The sequence below is a fragment of the Urtica dioica genome, chromosome 11 (genome assembly GCF_054948205.1).
Source record: "Urtica dioica subsp. dioica isolate 48M chromosome 11, U.dioica_male_clone48M_v1_H2, whole genome shotgun sequence".
Taxonomy (NCBI): Eukaryota; Viridiplantae; Streptophyta; class Magnoliopsida; order Rosales; family Urticaceae; genus Urtica; species Urtica dioica.
In genome coordinates, this window is record NC_142766.1 from 18,186,580 (window position 1) to 18,206,124 (window position 19,545).

Below are 19,545 nucleotides of genomic sequence, written 5' to 3' on the forward strand. Positions count from 1 at the left end.
ATTATTTTTTTTAAATGAAGACGTAATAATTAATTTGATCTAGTGATGATCACCCATATATATAACTCGACTGAGTGATCCTGAATTTGAGTCTCTTGTATATATAATACTCAAAGTTTCACCTTTGTAGAGCACTCAAGTGTGCATACTTATATATACATTTGAAACACCCAAATATCTATTGCACTGTAAAGATTGAAAACTTAACTATTTTACTTCGAGCTTTATTCGCATAGTCATCCCGCAATGTGTTGAAAATTTAACAGCAATAAGATTATTTGGTATATTTTTTTTATGAATTTCCAAGCAAAACCAAAATATTGACCTTTGTATTAGTAAGTGGATGAGAGAGAAATATTTTCTTAATTTCTTACCATCAACCAATGAATCTCTTCTCTAACCTTTAAGGAGCTTTATTTTTTATTTTTCCTTTATGTTTCACATCTTCTCTCAGCTAAACTCTTATCTTCTCTCATATAAAAATCTCACGACCCAAAATTCTCAGAAGAAATATCGATCACGAAATTCGCTAGAATCTCACGAGGACGTCGGCGACCTCCATCATCTCCATCTCCATCTCTTTCGTTGAGTTAATTTCATCGTTGAAAACTCTGGACCTAATTGCAGAAGTTAGACACAATTCGAAAGCTCCGTCTCTTCGTCTTGGTCGCGAGCCTTCGGCCAAGATCGAGGTCGAATAACTCTAGAGGAAGCTTTGGGTTAGTTCTTCTAGTCATTATGTGACGATTTTTGTGCATTATTGGTACACCAAATTTCGATTTACCAAAAGATTTCGTGTTTACCAAAGTTGCATTTTTTCATATTTTTTTACTTATTTACCAGATTTCGTGATTGTTTCAATGACAGGTTTCATGACACATGAGTCACGAAATCTGAAAAATCAGTCACAAACTTATCCATTCCATACTATATTTGCCATGAATTTATTTTTTTTTCACAACTCAAGTGTCACAAAATCAACAAGTTTGTGATGCATAGGTCACACAAATGACGATTTAGTTTTTAAGGGTACAAAAGTCTTTACACGTAAGGCTCGGTAAATGCCCATCAAATGACAAAATTGTTGTCAATATTTCTAATATTTTCACTTAAATGATTTTTTTTAATCAATTTGTACTTTTGTTGTAATATATATATATATATATATATATATATATATTATATATATATTACATATATATATATATATATATATATATATATATTGCTAAATATGAAGTCTGGGCATCAACGCTAACTGATTACAATGCCTCCATGTAAACCTGACCTAACGGTAGAGGGACGGGACGGAATCCCCGCTACCGTTAGGAACAGTAACGGGAGCGGGACTCCCGTTACTGCTATTGGGACGGGACGTTGATCCCGTTAAGGGGACTAACGGGATCCGGTGATCCCGTTAGTCCTAGTTATTTTTTATTTTTTTTTAATTTCGGTTGTTGGATCTTTGATCCAACGGCCCAAAAAAATAGCCGTTAATAATATAGCCGTTTTAAATAGAGCCGTTATACCCATTTCGGCTGAAATTTTTAATTTTTTTTTTTTACCAATTTATTTCTAAAATCTATAAATACCCCCCCATTTCATTCATTTTCTTCACACCATTCCTTCAAACTCTCTCAATCTCAATCTCAAATACTCTCAAAACGCTCTCGATTTTAATCTCTAATACTATTTACCGCTTTCAATTTTTCATGGCATCCTCATCCCACAACCGAGGAGGTCGAAGGGGAAGAGCTTCCCAAGGTCAACAAATGCACCGTTTTGAAGAAAATTTGTTGCACTTGTCTCAAAACGCCCCCGACCTAACCACTCAATACTCTTTCGATCCAAATTATGTTACTCCTACTTTCGGCCATTCGGAATTCACCGAAATTCCAAACACCCAAGTGCCATACTACTCTTAAAATGGATCCTGAGCATGCCTATCAAGTTCAAATTCCGCCATCCGAAGTGGCTTTTCAAGAATTTCAAGAATTCGAGCAACATTATCGTGAATCCCAAAATCCAAATGAAGAAGAGGATGACGATGAAACCCAAAATCCAAATGAAGAAGAAGAGGATGAGGACGAAGAAGACGTACCACCACCACCACATCAACGTCGAAGTCAAGTTCCACGACCTCGACAACGTGAACAACAAAAGGAGACACAACAACGACGACAACGACGAGCATGACAACAACAACAACATGAAGGTGCTCAAGAACAACAACAACAACCACCACGACGTCGTGCTAGGTCCGTTGTGTGGACTTTCTTTGAAGATGTGATGGCGAACGACGAAAAAGCCGAAAAATGTCACAGTTGTGGCAAAATCTTCAGCGTTCACAACATAAGAGTCGGGACGTCGCTATTGTGGAGTCATCACAGGCACTGCCAGGGGAATCAATCTGGAGCCTCGTCAAGCCAGGTAAGTCACATCGATCCTGTAAGTTTTAGACGTGATTTAGTATAATATTTTGTTTCCGATCAATCTTTTAGTCATATCGAATCTCAAGGCTTCGTTAGATTCATGAGTTCTATAATTCCAAACGTTCAAATAATGTCTAGGAAAGCCTTGAGAGCAGATATCCTAAAATGGTTTTTAGGAGAAAATGAACAAATGAAACAAACAATATCATCTGGTAGGTATATCGTAGCCTTAACCTCGGATATCTGGACTGGTCAATCTAAGATGGATTTCATGAGCGTTGTGGTGCATAATATAGACGACGATTGGAACCTCAACAAACATATCATAGCCTTTAGGAGGATAGAAGATTCTCACACTGGTGAAAACATCTTAGAAATCATAGTTAGTGTTATAGCTGAGTGGGGTTTGACCGATAGGATTATATCTGTAACCTTAGATAATGCCACAAGCAATAACGCCATGATCAGAGAGTTAAATGAGAAACTTAATGTTGACGATACCTTTTTACATCAACGATGTGCTACCCATATCATAAACCTCATAGTTCAAGCCGGAGCCGCTAGTTACGACCCTTCGATCAACAAGATTAGGAATTACATTAGTTGGATAAATAGTTCAACCTATAGAGTAGATGAGCTTAGAAGACGCCTTAGAGTAAACGGTATCCAAGAACGCATCTTTCACCTAGATAACAAAATTAGGTGAAATTCTACATTTCTCATGTTGACCAACTTTTTATCCGAGCATTATGTCGATGTTATTGTTTCTTACATTAACAGCGAACATGGCGATAACGCTATATCCGAATATGATATTAGGATGGCTGAATCATTTGTTTCTTTTCTCAACATTTTTTTACAAAGAAACTTGTTATCTCTCTGCTGTTTACACTCATACTTCTTTTCTCGGTCTTCATACTATGACCGCAATTGCTGTGCATCTTGATAAATATAAAAACCAAACAATTTTTGAAGATTGTATTCAAGCAATGATAGCCAAGTTTTTAAAATATTGGGGGGCTGAAAATGTTCCATTATTATACGGTTTTGGAGCCATTCTAGACTGCCGATGTAAAATTGGTGGTTTAAAAAAATTTCTTAAGTACATTAGAAACCATTTTGAGGACCAAGATTACGTTGCACTTGATCTCGCGAGGATCGTGCAAGCTTTTTTATGATATTTTCAGGATATACGAGGCGAAACTCCTACCGCAATATCGAACACAAGCATCTCAATCACAGACGCAGTATCCAAGAAGACACTAATACACGAATGTCTTCGTCAACGCGCCCGCTTACAGCCCATCGCCTTAACAACAAGAAGCTGGGACAAGTCAGACGAGGTTGAGCGCAACCGATGCACAGTCCCATCCGGAGATCCAAGAGTACGATCGGAATGAGTAGGTCAAACCGGATGACGAAGCCATCGACCTATTGGTTTGGTGGAGACAAAATGCGAGGAGGTTTCCGGTCTTGTCATCTATGACACAAGACATCCTCACCATCCCTGTTTCAACCGTGTCATTTGGGGCGGCTTTTAGTAGCGCGGACCGCATCATCGACGATAGAAGATGTAGCTTGAAACCGGAGATGGTCGAAACATTGACGTGTGGTAAGGATTGGATTCAACATAGAAATCGAGCACAAGAAACATTCATGTGCTTCGATATTCTTGACGATTTTGAAGTTGATTTCGCAAATGTAAACATAAATGATTAGACTAACTTGTATAACTAAGGGATATCCCGGCTCTTGTCCGGGATAAATTTTCAAATAATTAACGAGGAAATTGGTGTTCTTTTTCCTTGTCGTCGCACCTTTTTAGGGGTCGGTGAGGTTTTTTAGGAGGTCCATTTTTAAATTTACATTATTCTTTATTTTTTTTTTCTACCCACTTAGTTTAAAATCCTATCAATTACATCATTCTATTTAATTATTTAAATTATTTTAAAACGTTTTTTTTTTAATTTTTTTTATGTCTAACGGGGTCCGAATCCCGTTAGGCATATCCCGCTACCGTCCCGTTAGTTAACGGGACGGGATTCCCGTTTGGCCAAACAACGGGAGTCCGGGCTCGGGCGGGACAGATCTAGCGTTTATTACCGCTAGGCCAGGTTTACCTCCATGTAATGAAATTTTAATTAAAAAAATAGTTTTGGTCACCACGAAAGAAAAAAAAATTATATATTATATTCAAACATAATGGCAAAATTATTCATAAACTATATGATAACAACAAGCTTCCACCAATGAAAATAGATTTTGAAATCACATAATACACACCTTTTTAAGATTTAAAAAAAAAAAACATAATACAAACCTTTTTATCCTTCGATACTTGAAAATCGTTAGTTAAGGTTAAACTGACAAACCGAAAAAGAAAGAAAAAAAAAAAAAGTTAAACTGACAAAACCGTACCACGTCACTCCAGTTAATAAGCCCAGCTATGGCCGAGCCAACGAGCCAATCTTCTGCGCTAAATAAACAAGGAAACAAAAACAAGAATAATAATTATATAAAGAAAAACAAAAATCCATTGAAAATCTTAATAATGTCCCACAGCACATCCCAGCGAGACGACAAACCCTGGTTAAATCCTAACCCAACCCTGGTATAATTAACTCTGTCCCAGCCACAAACAAAGAGAAAAAAGAAAGTCGCCCTTTCATTCTCCGTTCTTTCTTCATCGCCTTCCTTTCACAATCTCTTTAATGGAGACCGAGACCAAGACCGAAACGCGGTTCTTCAGAGACCTACACCAGGAATAATAACAAAGCGGAGGTAATCGAATTCCGATTTCTGTCGGAGATCCGAAGAAACAGTAGAAGAAGAGAAAGCGAGAGAGAGAGAGAGAGTGAGAGAGGTTTGGGCTGAATAGAGACATGGAAGAAGAGAAGGGTGAGTTGTTGCAGAGCCTGATCGAGGTGGTGGGAGAGATATCGTTCATATCGGACTACAAGTGCACCGTGAAGAAGCAGTACTGCAATCTCGCCCGGCGACTCAAGCTTCTCACGCCGATGTTCGAGGAGATTAGGGACACTAGAGAGCCTCTTCCGGAGAGCACTCTCAAGGCCTTGGTTTCCTTCAGAGACGCCCTTCGATCGGCCAAGGGCTTGCTCCGATTCGGCTGCCAAGGAAGCAAGATATACCAGGTCTGTTTCTGTCTGCTATCGGCTTCCGATTTTATCCCTGTTTGGTTGCTGAGAAAATCGATGGATTGCGAGTATAACAGCGGATAGTAGTTGAGAGGTTTTTAGAGATTCTTAAGCTTAGAAAGTTATATAATTTCTAAATGTCATTTGGTGTTAAATGAGCCGCTTCACTTGTTTATTATTCATTGCTGGTAGATTTGGAGTTTCTATGCTTATACTTTATGTCAGACTCCGTCTTTAGTCATTTGGTTCTTCAAATAACTTAAATTAGTTTTATTATCATGAAAAACGGTAAATGAATGATAAGACATAGGTACTATATATGTGCAACGCAATCGGCATTTCGAGTATGCTCTGAAAGTTTCTTAAGAGTTCTTCTTGATCCGTGTTAGCTTTATTTGGAGCAAGTTTAAGTTATCTTAGATTGGTTGGCCTAATGGTTTCTTTGTGACCGAGTATCTCAATATTGTTTTTGGTAATCTACTTTTTGTCTGGGTAATCATTCATTTTGGTTATGCCGGTTACCAAGGTTGATTCTTTGGCGCATGATCTTTGCTCATGTTTGGTTTACACGGTCATTGTTGTGCCCCCGTGGATTTACTTATTGAAATAGATATTATGCTACAGACAGATTAACTGGAAGATTAAGACTCTAAAATTTGTGGAAGCTTGTGATTTTAGTCCTCGAATTGAATCAGGCTCTTTGAAATTAGAGGTCTATTATTGGCTATCAAAATCATGATAGGGAGAGAGAAGAATCATGTTGCATTTCTGTTCCTCTTACGGCACTGTATCTGGGTTGTCTTTAAGCTAAAGCATCAGAGATTCTAGGAACCTAATATCCTTTACCCTCTTTGTGTTTTTTAATTCTCAATGATGGCGTGTTCCTTCTATGTAAATTAATCCCGGCCATGGATTCCCACAGGTATTAGAGAGGGATCAACTCTGGCAGAAGTTCCATGATGTGACAGCTCAATTGGAGCAAGCTTTGAGTGGAATTTCCTGTGAGAAACTTGACATATCAGATGAGGTCAAAGAGCAGGTACGTTTGATTCTAACGACCCTCGATTTTTCTTCTTTCTCTTATGTGGTTGATGTTGAGATGAACACGAGAATCATATGATTCAACATATTAAAACTCTGATCTTCGATTTCTACAGGTTGAGCTTGTTTTAACTCAATTCAGACGAGCCAAAGGAAGAATCGACACGCCAGACGTCGAGCTATACGAGGACCTCACAGCCCTTCACGATAACAACGACACGATAGCAGACAATCAAGATGTCCTCAAGAGATTAACTGAGAAATTACAACTAATGGGAATAGAGGAACTCACTCAGGAGTCACTCGCTTTACACGAAATGGTAGCAGACAGTGGCGGGGATCCCGGTGCGAGCATTGAGAAGATGTCGATGCTGTTAAAGAAAATAAAAGATTTTGTGCAAACAGAGAATCCCAACATGGAAGCACCGGCTAGAGAAATGGACAGTCCTGCAAGTTGCAGCGGACAAGCATCCACTGACAAGGCTCCGGTGATACCCGATGATTTTCGCTGTCCCATCTCACTTGAGCTAATGAAAGATCCCGTAATTGTCTCAACTGGCCAGGTAATGAATCATGTCCTGCGCATGCTGTTTCCTTTTTCCAGAATTTAGTTGTACCATGTTCTTTCTCTCATGTTTTGGGGCCCAACCCAAGTCTGTCAAAATTCACTTATCGTCATTGCGGTTTACAATATTAAATAACTGAACCACAGCGTTTTGCGAATCTCATGAAGCCATGAATAACTAAACTATATTTTTTTTCCGCAAAATTTGGTAGTTATGGTGTGTATCTGAATTGAATCTATTTGATAAAGTTAGGGCTATACTTATTCTTTTTAGAAAAATGCAGTAACAGAAAATGAAATTTTACCTAACCCAGAGGAGATATATTTATAAATAAGCTAATTGTAGGATGTCTAGTTTTCTAGATTTTCCTCTCAGATATTGATTTCTAAACGGACCTCGTTTTGCGTTGTTTCAGACGTACGAGCGTTCTTGCATAGAGAAGTGGCTGGAAGCGGGCCACGGAACGTGCCCAAAGACGCAACAGAGTCTGTCAAACACGTCGCTCACGCCCAACTACGTCCTGCGCAGCCTCATAGCCCAATGGTGCGAGGCAAACGGGGTTGAGCCCCCGAAAAGGCCGAGCAGCTCTCGGCCCAGCAAGGTCGTGTCGGCGTGCTCACCCGCGGAGCGCACCAAGATCGAGATCCTCCTCCGCAAGCTCGCCTCCGTGAGCCCTGAGGACCAGCGGTCCGCCGCCGGAGAGATCCGACTCCTCGCGAAGCGCAACGCCGACAACCGCGTGGCGATCGCTGAGGCCGGAGCGATCCCTCTCCTCGTGACCCTCCTCTCGACCCCCGATTCGCGGACCCAAGAGCACGCCGTCACCGCTCTCCTCAACCTCTCGATCTGCGAGGACAACAAGGGAAGCATCGTCTCCTCCGGAGCGGTCCCGGGGGTCGTCCACGTCCTCAAAAAAGGGTCGATGGAGGCTCGGGAGAACGCGGCCGCCACGCTCTTCAGCCTCTCGGTGGTCGACGGGAACAAGATCACGATCGGTGCTCTCGGTGCGATCCCGCCCCTGGTGACCCTCCTCAGCGAGGGGACTCAGAGGGGTAAAAAAGACGCTGCCACCGCGCTTTTCAATCTCTGCATATACCAGGGGAACAAAGGGAAAGCCGTGCGGGCCGGGGTGGTTCCGACCCTGATGGGGCTTCTGACGGAGCCAGGTGGCGGGATGGTGGACGAGGCTCTGGCGATCCTCGCGATCCTGGCGAGCCACCCGGACGGGAAGGCTGCGATCGGGGCGGCCGAGGCTGTGCCGGTTCTGGTGGAGGTCATCGGAGCGGGGTCGCCGCGCAACAGAGAGAACGCGGCGGCGGTGCTGGTCCACCTCTGCTCCGGCGACCAGCAACAACACCTGATCGAGGCCCAGGGGCTCGGCGTGACGGGTTCGCTCGTGGAGTTGGCGCAGAACGGGACCGACCGCGGAAAGCGCAAGGCTGCGCAGCTGCTCGAGCGCATGAGCAGGTTCGTCGAGCAGCAGAAGCAAGCCGAGGCCCAATCTCAGGCCCAACAGTCGAGCCCCGTCGATGCCTGATCGTTCCCCGGCTCTCCTTTTTTATTTTTATTTCGGGTCGATTTTTTGGTTTAATGGTGGCGGGGAAGGAGATCGAAGATCGCCTTTCCTGATATTATTAAGTTATAAAAACAAAAACAAAACGTACAAGATTGGTAAGAGAGAGAGAGAGCATCATCAAGGACTGGGCTGGGGTCAAATTAAGGACTAAAGAGCAAGAGGGCTTGAAATATACCTGACATGCGTTTCTTTTTTTAAACGTGCCAACGGAAGATTGTAATCATCCTCAGTTTTTAGTGAAGAGATGTTTCTGTACTCGAATGTATACCACGCTGAATTCAGTAAGAACTCGACCGTGGTAAAAGTTGGGAAAATGAATTCATCTTTAGTTACGAAGTTACTCCTTTGTTGTCTCTTTTAAGTTTGAAGTTCGGTATTTCTTTGTTGGTTATTTGGAATGGATTGCATTTCTCAATCGTGCGATGATCATTGATAGGATAACAAAATATTACAAAGGCTCACTTTCAAATATTGATACTCCCGATATTCTGTCGCTTCTGACTCTACGAAGATATCGGCTACGGCCAGAAAGTTTTTGGAGTAATTACACACTGGAAGAATTATCGATGGGAGGAGTACAGAGTATAGAAAGGGATTTTTGGTAATATTTTTATTTTGGTTTTTTTTTTTTTTGTAAATATTTTTCATTCAAGCACTCGTAATTTATGAGATAAATGGATATGAACAAAAATTACAAGGGTCCCGGCAAGGGATGCGTTTGGGGTCAACGCATGGGACACCCAATGCGCTCGTCCGGCCGAGTAATCTTATAAATTTTTCTTTATGGTATCAGTTTTTGCTTATTGAATTTGCTTCGATATATATATTCCTAGAGAGGTGAACCGGACCTATTCTCACGACAGATACAGTAACAATGAAAACAGCCCCTTCTTTAGAAAGATCATATGAACAAATACCGGAACCAAATTATGTTATATGGGGAAGTGTTCAATACCGATTCTTATAGTACTGTTTTGAGAGTCGATAAGCTAATTTTAGTTGATGTTTATTTGTCGGGATGTCTGCCTTAAACATGGGCAAACGGAAACTATTGGAATTCCACTTCCAATAAGGCGTATTTTTGTTCCTTAGCGGAAGGAAGACTGCTAAACTTAAGGACCGGAATTCCGCCAAACTAAAATGACAACTTCCTTCTGGTGATTTTCGGCACAGTATTCGAAATGAAAAAAAAAAAAACAAAAAAAAAACTTAAAACCTTTCTATATCCTATTACCCAAAATAAAAAATCCAATGAATAGGTTATCGCAATTTCAAATTTTGAATAAAATCTCTCTCTCTCTCTCTCTCTCTCTCTCTCTCTCTCTCTCTCTCTCCTTTGGGGACGACGCTGTTATCTAAGTGGATGTACGTCGTCCATGGACGGGAAGGTCGGTGTTGGATGAAATGTGGCGATGGATCGACTACGGTGTCATGGATTGACGACGTGGTGGTGTTAATTGAATTTAAGCGAGTATTAAAATAGGAAACTGGAATTACTCATAAGAATAATGATTACTATCTATTAATAAAAGAAAAAAAAATATATCAATTAGTCAAATAATTATCCTCCATTAAAAGTACAATTAAATTATTTAAATAATTAAATGAATAGTCTAACGTATGTTTATGTCTCCTATAATGCATGTGTCATGTTTTAGTTTGGATATTTTCTTAAATTTTTTTTAAATAATTTGACTAAAATTTAACGTAGAGGATCATTATAGCTATATAGTTACATTCTCCATCATTTAATCGATATGAACTTTGAGCTCGACTAGCTGCAACTAGTGTCGATCTTCCATGAGTCATAATATTTTGTTGCGTTTGTTTTTGTTTATAAAATACGGCTTAAATGAATTAGTTGTTAAAAGAAATGAATTTTTTAGTTTGATTTTTTTTTTACCACAATCATGTATTCCTTATCTTTCCAAATTTGCAAAATAAGAAAAGGAAAAAAGGTTGCTAGTGGTCCATAAAATTTATCATGGTCATAGACCAAGTTGCTACTTACAAACATTGCATTCCTCGAACGAATTGCATTGTAAAAAATGAAAATAAAAATAAAAATCAATCAATCAAGAGATTTAAATGTTAAACACGAGCTATTTTTATTTGCGGACTCTATCATTGGGCTGCGATCATATTTTCAAGGGACCCTTGTCTGGACCACCTTACTTTTAAAGATAAAGATGGGCGAAAGATGATGAACTCGCGTGCCCTTGAATAATTTTTTTTTTTTTTGGCTGGTTAAAGATTCTTCCAGACATTTATCAGGTCAGCAACCTATTTCGGATTTCATAATAAATCTCTGTTTTACTATGGCTAATTCTTGTGAGAGGTAAATTTTATGTAATGCGAATTTTTCATATCAAGAAAGAGAATCACCGCAACACGAGGTCATCATAATATAAATTTTCTTTAAAAAAAATAAAATTTAAAAGCACTGTATAAGAATTTTTTCTTTTGGGTACCTTTTTTTAAAATGAAAATCTCATTTGTTACATCATTAGGATTATGTAACATCCATTCACAATCAAATATATTTAACATTAAAATATAAATTACAAAATAATCATTATATAGAAATTTTTTACATTGGAAAGATTTGAATTCGTGAACAAAGAAGAAGATCTTACACTCACACAAATAGCTAAAGTCAACCAACTTTGACAGTTGAATGTGGGTACGTAAACCATCACGAAAAAAATACATATTTGGGGTATTTAGATATGTTATTCTGATAATATTTTTTTTTAACTTCTCAAAACTACTTCTGATTTATATAGTAAATTTTGTTTCATAATTCTTATAATCATAGAACTTGTAAATTATGAATTGTTGTAGTTTTGATTGTAATTTATAAATCGGTTGTAATAACAGGATATGTTTTTTTGGGCATCAATCGTGAACAGTGTTAGGTATTTAAAATTCGGCCATTGAACTTTCTTCTTCTGCGTGTACACTGGCAGTGACGGATCCAAAAAAGCTCATTGGGGGCAAATTTGAAAAAAAAATCAGGTGGAACTAATTTGAATTTTTTTTCAAGTGTGGTTAATTCGTAAATTTTTAAGGTAATTTAAAAAAAAATTTAAAAATAGGTTAAAAACATAAAATAAAAAAAATAATTTGAGGGAGGTCACATGAGCCCTTTGATCACATATAAATCCTTCACTGTACACCGACTTCTTAGTTTTTTTTGGTAAGAAATTACATAGGTTTTGCTATGGATACAAAATTTCTTAAATTCCTTTGAAATGATTTATAGAATACTTTATGCCATAAATATCCGGATATTATTTTTATATCTTTAATACTTACTAGATAAACTTATATTCCGCTTTGTTTTAACAAATATTATGTTGTTTCTAACTTTCTATTGTCGCTGAAGAGCCTGAAAATGAATATCCACCTGTCTCTTATAAACTTTTGTCCACGTATGAATAAGTTTCAATGCCTATTTTAACAACATTACACTTATGTTATTGGAAATTACCAAAAAAATAATAATAATAATACAGCTTACACTCTGATGAAAATATATATCACTTCATTATTATTGTTTCGATAATATATTATAATAAATAACAAGTGGTATTATTAAAATACGCATAATTTATCATAAACTTAAAACATGTAACTTCTATACAAAATATGAATATAAGAGTTTATACATGTTAAAATCAATAGTTTAATTTTTGAATGTCATAACATAATATAAGGCTTAAAGGTGAATTCTTTGGAGGAAATTACCGGCGCCAAAAATAAATACACAGTTAAATTTATAAACTGACGACGAACATAAATTTATAATTTCGTTTAGGGTTGGTTACATTACAATAATGCTACGACAATTTGACTAATATATTACTTTCATTCATTTGGTCATTTGGATGACTTTTATTTTTAAAACTAAAATCATCCCCTAACATTTTTGGTTTTTGAATGAGAAATTTGATATAGTTTGATCCGAATATCAGGGATGAAATCCATCACTAAATTGAAGAATGAATTACGTTGAATAATCAATAAATCACAAACCAATAACAGAAGTGTAAATCTTCTAGAACAATATGAATATCCTACATAGTCCATTTTTCTCAATAATAGCGTTGTATTTTGATGGGATATCAGAAGTGACAAGACTTATGTGTGATCTAAGCAACCATTAGGTTAAAGTTCTAAGTTTCGTATTCCAAACTATTGCATAAATATAAAAAAGACTAGTGTCTGCACATTAAAAGACCACAACTTATAAGATAAATTTAAACCCAATATCTAAAACCAATATTAGATCTAACAGACATTTCTATTAACAGTCCATAATATATATAGTTATTTGACATATTAGCTCAATGCTAAGTCAAGGATCCCCATCTTTTAAATTTTTGGACAAGATACCTCTTACTAAAATAAACCATTCATCTCACTCACAAACTTCATTTATTTTGGTAACAATTGATCATATTCGATGAAGTTTGTGAGACAAATCTTTTCATTTTAAAAAATTCCAATTGAACTTTAAGATATAATTGTGACCTAATATTTGAATTTTTGTGAGTGTTTATTGAAGTATTAATAATATAATTTGTCTTATTTATAATGCTATGTACCATCTTTGTCTCAAAACTTAAGTTTTTGGTGTTCTCGTTGTTCTTCGTCAGCTATGTAAAGTTGTGACGATTGGCCAAGATATCAGTAGTAGATGTCACCATGTAGTCATAACTCTTTGCTCACATATCCGATATTCACGCATGGCTTTGGTTAAAAATTGAATAATAAAATTAATTAGGTCCATATTAATAAAGTTTTCTACTCGAATTTCATAAGCTTTGGTATCATAAAAATATTCAATGAATTTGTCTATGAAACCGTACAACGTCTCTATTACAAATTTGATGGTAAGAGTTCTGAGAAATAATTATTTAGTGGTAATTGTTTTGTTCCCTGAAAAAGAGCTCAGCATTGGATGCTTGGTGATACGACCCTTGGCCCAGGTGGGTCCCGGTGAGTCTTCACCATTGATTCTCAGTTAAATCAGTATGACTGATATCGTGAATACATACATGTCAAAGTACGTACCCAAACCAGACAAAAGGCTTTTCCCAATATATATTTTTTAAGAAAACTTCATCCACACTCTAAGCACATTCTATGTACTAGCTAGATAATTATATATATATATATATATATATATATATATATATATATATATATATATATATATAAGCATATGATTTCAAAACCAGCCCTTGATTATATAATTGAAAAAGACTATGATGATATCGAGAGATCTACTTTGTTATAAGCATCACGTCGACAGTAGTGAGTACCACATTCATATGTTATTTATGACATGTATTTTACATATACTTTTATTATTATTACGTACGTTGTTAATTTCAATTGCATAGTGCTCTATAATAATAATAATCATTAGCATGTGATTATGGATATCGTAGTGCTTTCAGAGAACAATTAGTTGTACAGAATTCAAGACTCAAAGAGACGTAGAAATCTCAGTTTGTCACTTAACAAACCTGACTAATTTAACTATATTAATACTAACTTGGAGATTCCTTGTTGCACTAAAAATTATAAAAGAAGGCGAAGAAGGACAAAAGTAAAAGAGAGACAGAGAAAAGTGACGCAAAGACACTTGCTGTGAGAGTGAGACTGGCCCATATGGAAGAAGAAGAAGGAGAAGAAGAAGAGACCCACAAATACAAAATTAAAAATTAAAACAAATAAAAACCATTCTGCACTAGTGAGTTGTGAGACTGTAACAAGAGAGAGAGAGAGAGAGAGAGAGAGAGAAATAAAAAGGAAAAGCAAGCACTGATAGCAAGAAAGATCAAGGGTGCGAGGAGAGAGAGAGTAAAATATCACGCATCCATAAGTGGGTCAGCAAAATGAACATACATGCATTGCATAGCATTGATATGTGTCTCGTGGATTTCCGAGCCTGTCCTTCTTTGATTACTAATCTTTTTCCTCTCTCTCTCTCAGTTCATATCCGAACCTTAATCATCGGTGACCACCCAAATCCTCAACTTTCGCTTTCTTTATATCTTCAGCTCAAATCTCTCTATGCAGTAAAAACCTTTTCTATTTGTTTTGACGATTTTTTGTTGTTGTTGAAACGAATGACGTTTTTATTTATAGCATCTAAATATATCTGTTTTCACTGCCAACGACCAACAAATTGACTGTTACGTGTCGAGAGAGAGAGAGTGAGAGACTACTTTTTCGCCTCTGTGCATACAATTACTTTAAGACTAAGCAGTCTTGGTTATTGAAAAAGTGAAAAATAATATACAAAATAGTTGATTCCTCTCCTTTTATGGAATGACCAACCAACCCATTTGGTTTAGATCCTAATATTACTCACTATTATAGTTGGAAGATTTGCAGAAGTGTCTCATGATTCATATACATATTTATTCATTAAATTTTTTTTTTTTTGGGTATTTCCTATATATTCTCTTCTTCTAGAACATGTAAGCACTCCGAGAAAAAAGAAGAAAAAAAAAAGGAAAGAATTCCATGCTTTAAATTTTTTGAAAACCAGGATTCAAAACTGAATTGTAAGAATTTAGAAAGGAAATAAAAAGAAGGGAAGCCCATGAATAATATTTAATTGAACGAAATGTGGAAAAGTTGTGACTTCTTTTTTCTTTATTGACCGTGGAACTATCAATGTGTAATAGATCTCATTGCATGAAGTCTCTCGTCCTACACCAAATTTCTAGAATACTTTCTCACTTGGGGTTTGGTTAAATTTGGAATTGCATGCATGGTTTTGAGTGGGATTCTTGGCGTTTTCTTGGATTGTTGTCTTTCACTTCCAACTTTCACTCTCACTCATCATAAATACAACAACGTCCTATGTCATCATTATAATTATTACAAAAATCATCTATAACTGTCTTGGACATACTCATTCAGACACACTAGTACTATGCGCGCACATACACATATATAATACTTGACTTCCTCTTTCTCTCTCCACTTTCATCAAGTGAGCTATTAACAGACCGTTTCTCGGGTAAGAGAGAAAACAAATCCATACATGCCATCAGGTGAAAATCTAAGAAGAATGAAGCAATAATATTTTCTTGGATTCTTCATTTTGCTACATTTAGAGGGAACGATCATGGGGCTAATATGTAGGAAGATTATTCAAGTCAAAAGTCTCTCTCTCTCTCTCTCTCTCTCAGACACACACAGACACATCACTTATACGTATTATTCTTCATTGAACTGTAAGAAAAGGGTACATTATGACTATATTCGAATATCTTGGTTTGGCTGCTCTTGATTTATGGCATAAAGTTCTTCATTATAACGTACGTACGTACGTAGCGAGATTTAGTTCAGAGAGAGAGAGAGAGAGAGAGAGAGAGTTTGCCTAATAATTTTTATTAAAATAGAGGATCTCAACTATTTGAATCTATAGCTCACATGTTCACAGATGAAAGACAGACCTAATTATAAGCTAGCTAATTTTCACTCATTTAGTCAGATCTTCACATACGGCATTATAGTATTACAGCTAGAGATATGTAAAGACATGAGACACAATACATAGTACATACTATGATTGCATGATTTGCTGTATATGATTTTTGTAGGTACGAAGATATGATCAGTAGCTAGTTATCAAATATATCCAAGCAAGCTAACAATCAAGAAAGAAAAAACTTATATATGATTCAGATAAACATGAAAGGAAATATCTACACATACTATAGAACTCTAGCTCTTAATTATATATAAAATTTAGCTCTCACAAATGTCAGATGACAAACCCCAGAACTCACACACCCGGTATTAATATACTTGTCACAAACAAACCCCATCATAACACTAGATCAAGTAGTGGACTCCAATATCACATAATCAAACAAATTAGTGAAAAATAGAAATAAAAACCCTTCAGAATAAGTAACAAAAGACATACAAAGAACACCCAAGTCCTACCAAATAACATTTGAATATATATATATATAAGCTTTACTTGGATCACGGCAGATGAGACTGTGTACGTCGTTCTGAATCGAAGCTCGCTCGCACCACCCGCGGATCATGATCATCATCATCATCACTATATATCATCATCAAGTTATATAAAGACCCAACAGCGAGCTCACAAGAGATGGCTCGTCGAAGCAGAGTTGAGCCCGGAGAGATCAGTCCAAGAAGCAGCTCCGCCGCCACCGTTTCCCGCCCAAAACTGACCGCTGTTTTCGGAGACGCCCATGCTCGGCGGCCGCGACGACGACGGCGACGACATCAAGTTCAGCCCCGGCCGTCCTTCCAGCTTCACCGGAGGAAACTGCGAAGCCCTAGAACCCGACGATGTCATCATTCCGACCATGGCGTTGCCGTCCCCGCCGCTCTGGTGAAACGGGTACAGATTCGCCGTGGCCGAGGCCGCCGCCGCCTCGAACTCCGAACCTCCCATCAGAGGAAAATGCTGCTGAAGACGCCATTGATCGGCGCTGTGGTGTTGCTCTCCAGCCAAGATCTGATCGCCGCCCGACCCGATCTGAAACCCTAGCCCTCCGCCGCCGCCGCCGTGATGATCATGCCCCGGGACCCCTTGGATCTCTCCGAAGCTCAGCCCGAGAGCTCCTCCTCCGTTTCCGCCCCCGAACCGAGCCAGGTTCTGGATGGAGGCCATGAAGGAGTGGTGGTGAGGGTTCTGCGAGAAATGGCCGATCATCTCTCCGCCGTTGCTCCCGGTGGGGCTGATCACCCCGGAGGGTCCGCCGCCGCCGCCTTGCTTGGGTTCGCCGGAGGAGGTGGCGGCCGGAGACTTTGACCTGTTGCTGTTTCCGGAGGAGGAGCTTTTCGTCTTTTTGTTGCGGCGGCAGCCGCCGCCGACGGGGACGCTGCGGAGGGCCCCGCCGCGGGTCCAGTAGCGGCGGCAGGTCTTGCAGAAGTGGCGGGGCTGAGTCAGCGAGTAGTTGTTGAAGTAGCAGAACTTGGTGTTGGTCGAGTCGCACCGCGGGCACTTCAGGGCCGCCTCGGGCTGGGGAATCTTCGCCATGCGGGCCCGGTCCGCCATCGAGCCCGGCCTGATCGAACCGGGCGCCGAGCTCGACCCGCCATGCCCGAGCTGCGCTGCCGGCGGAGGCAGCGGCGGGAGATTAGGGTTCTCCGATATGTATTGCTGTTGTTGTTGTTGTTGTTGTTGATGATGATGATTTTGTTGCTGTTGCTGCAAAGAACAATAATTTTATTAATATACATAAATAATTTGGAAAATTATGTATGTGCTTTCTGTGTGTGTTTGTGTGTGTGTGTGTGTGGATGTGTGTATAATCACATCTAGTATATTCAGAAGGAGATATACAAGGGAATAGGAATAATAATCTTCTTAAAAATCATTTGCTTCTTTTTTTTCTTTTGTATAATTCTCTTTATGTGAAGAAGCTAGGAAGATATTATACTGGAATTAATGAAGGGGAAAAAAAAAACCTCACCTGGTGCCAATTGGGTGGATCTAAATATACTGGATTGGACGAGAAAACCATGGTTTTTGAGAGCTTTATTTAAATTTTTTTTCTTCTTTTATAAAGGTCGATGGGTCTTTAGGAAAAATATGGTGGAGAATCACACTCTCAAGGGAATACCAGAGCCAAGGAAAGAGAGAAAGAGAAAAGAGGATTAAAGAGATAGAGGAAAGCAAGGGTGAGAGGCTTTTGTATATATATATTTTTTTGCTTTTGTTCTCTCATTCCCATCTCTCTTTTTGTTTTATTATATTTTTAGGGTTTTCAGAAGTAGTGGGATAATAAATTCCTTAACACATAAGCTTTCTTGGGATACTGTGACCGTTTAGTGCTAAATAAAAAACACATCTTACTTTTTCATGCATACAGTTAAAAAATTTAGAGTATAATACATAAACCTAAGTCACTGTCATTATGTCTTAGTGTTTTATTTATTTTTTCTTTATTAGTCCAATAAAAATACCTATTAGCTCCGTTTATTTGGCGTTATGGTGGGTTCGCCCCATAAAGTAAGCGAGAGTTAAGGATTTAAAGTTAATAATTACTCTATGCAATTCTTTTAGCTATTTTTTTTTTTTGCAATGTGTTTATTACCACATAATTAAGTAACAAACTTACATTTATTTATCACACACTTAATATGGTTGTCTAGTTTGATATACAGCAATAGCTGATCCGATTAAGGAAAGCCCTAGCTGTCTATTGATATCATTTGATAATTATATGTACGTCAGCGTAAAAAAGAAGAAGAAAAAGAAAAGGAAGCGTAATTTAAAAGCTCCCAATCTAACACAAAGAAAAAAATCATTAAATGTAGTAATTAATAATCAGTATATGAAAAAAATATTATAGACTACTCGTGTGCAATCAAAAGGAATGTTTATACGTACACACGTCTGCTGATATTACTAAATTGCTCACTTAAAAGTTAAAAACGGTGTTTAGGAAGTATGGAAGCACCGTACAAGCTTACCCAATATTAGCAATTTTCTGATGTGTTAAACAGAGATTTGTTAAAAGAACGTGTAGTATATTTTACCGAATTCGGCGGGCTGGGAAGAATATTAGCTACCGTTATTTGTTTTCCCATATTAATTAGGGCTAACTATTTTTATCATGTAAATTTTCTTTCCGAAACAAATATATTCCAATCAACTTTTAAATAAAAGAATGAGGATAAAAAAAAAAAATAATGTCAGGCGCAAAGTATCCAATTATATATGATCTCAAGAAATAGTATGTGTGTGACTGTTTCCT

General features: G+C 37.9%; 2 protein-coding genes across 2 annotated transcripts; one reads left to right on the plus strand and one right to left on the minus strand.

Annotated features, from left to right (window-relative positions):
* Positions 1-5,052: 5,052 nt before the first annotated feature.
* On the plus strand, positions 5,053-9,110 carry LOC149381929 (U-box domain-containing protein 13-like). The gene is made up of 4 exons (XM_089630257.1): positions 5,053-5,584; positions 6,510-6,626; positions 6,745-7,191; positions 7,610-9,110. Exons 1-4 carry the CDS (start codon positions 5,315-5,317, stop codon positions 8,729-8,731), a joined length of 1,956 nt encoding a protein of 651 aa, XP_089486383.1. The 5' UTR covers positions 5,053-5,314; the 3' UTR covers positions 8,732-9,110.
* Positions 9,111-16,449: 7,339 nt separating this feature from the next.
* On the minus strand, positions 16,450-18,475 carry LOC149381930 (dof zinc finger protein DOF1.1-like). The gene is made up of 2 exons (XM_089601734.1): positions 18,259-18,475; positions 16,450-17,993 (listed from the first exon to the last, which is right to left on the minus strand). The coding sequence occupies exons 1-2, from the start codon at positions 18,307-18,309 to the stop codon at positions 16,917-16,919; spliced, it is 1,128 nt and encodes a 375-aa protein (XP_089457860.1). The 5' UTR covers positions 18,310-18,475; the 3' UTR covers positions 16,450-16,916.
* Positions 18,476-19,545: the final 1,070 nt, after the last annotated feature.

Bases quoted from the DNA above. Each gene is read 5' to 3' on its own strand.
- LOC149381929 (XM_089630257.1), top strand. From the start codon at position 5,315: ATGGAAGAAGAGAAGGGTGAGTTGTTGCAGAGCCTGATCGAGGTGGTG. The intron at 5,585-6,509 runs GTCTGTTTCTGT...GGATTCCCACAG, and splicing joins AAGGAAGCAAGATATACCAG to GTATTAGAGAGGGATCAACT. The intron at 7,192-7,609 runs GTAATGAATCAT...GCGTTGTTTCAG, and splicing joins TAATTGTCTCAACTGGCCAG to ACGTACGAGCGTTCTTGCAT.
- LOC149381930 (XM_089601734.1), bottom strand. From the start codon at position 18,309: ATGGTTTTCTCGTCCAATCCAGTATATTTAGATCCACCCAATTGGCAC. The intron at 17,994-18,258 runs GTGAGGTTTTTT...TGTTCTTTGCAG, and splicing joins ATCCACCCAATTGGCACCAG to CAACAGCAACAAAATCATCA.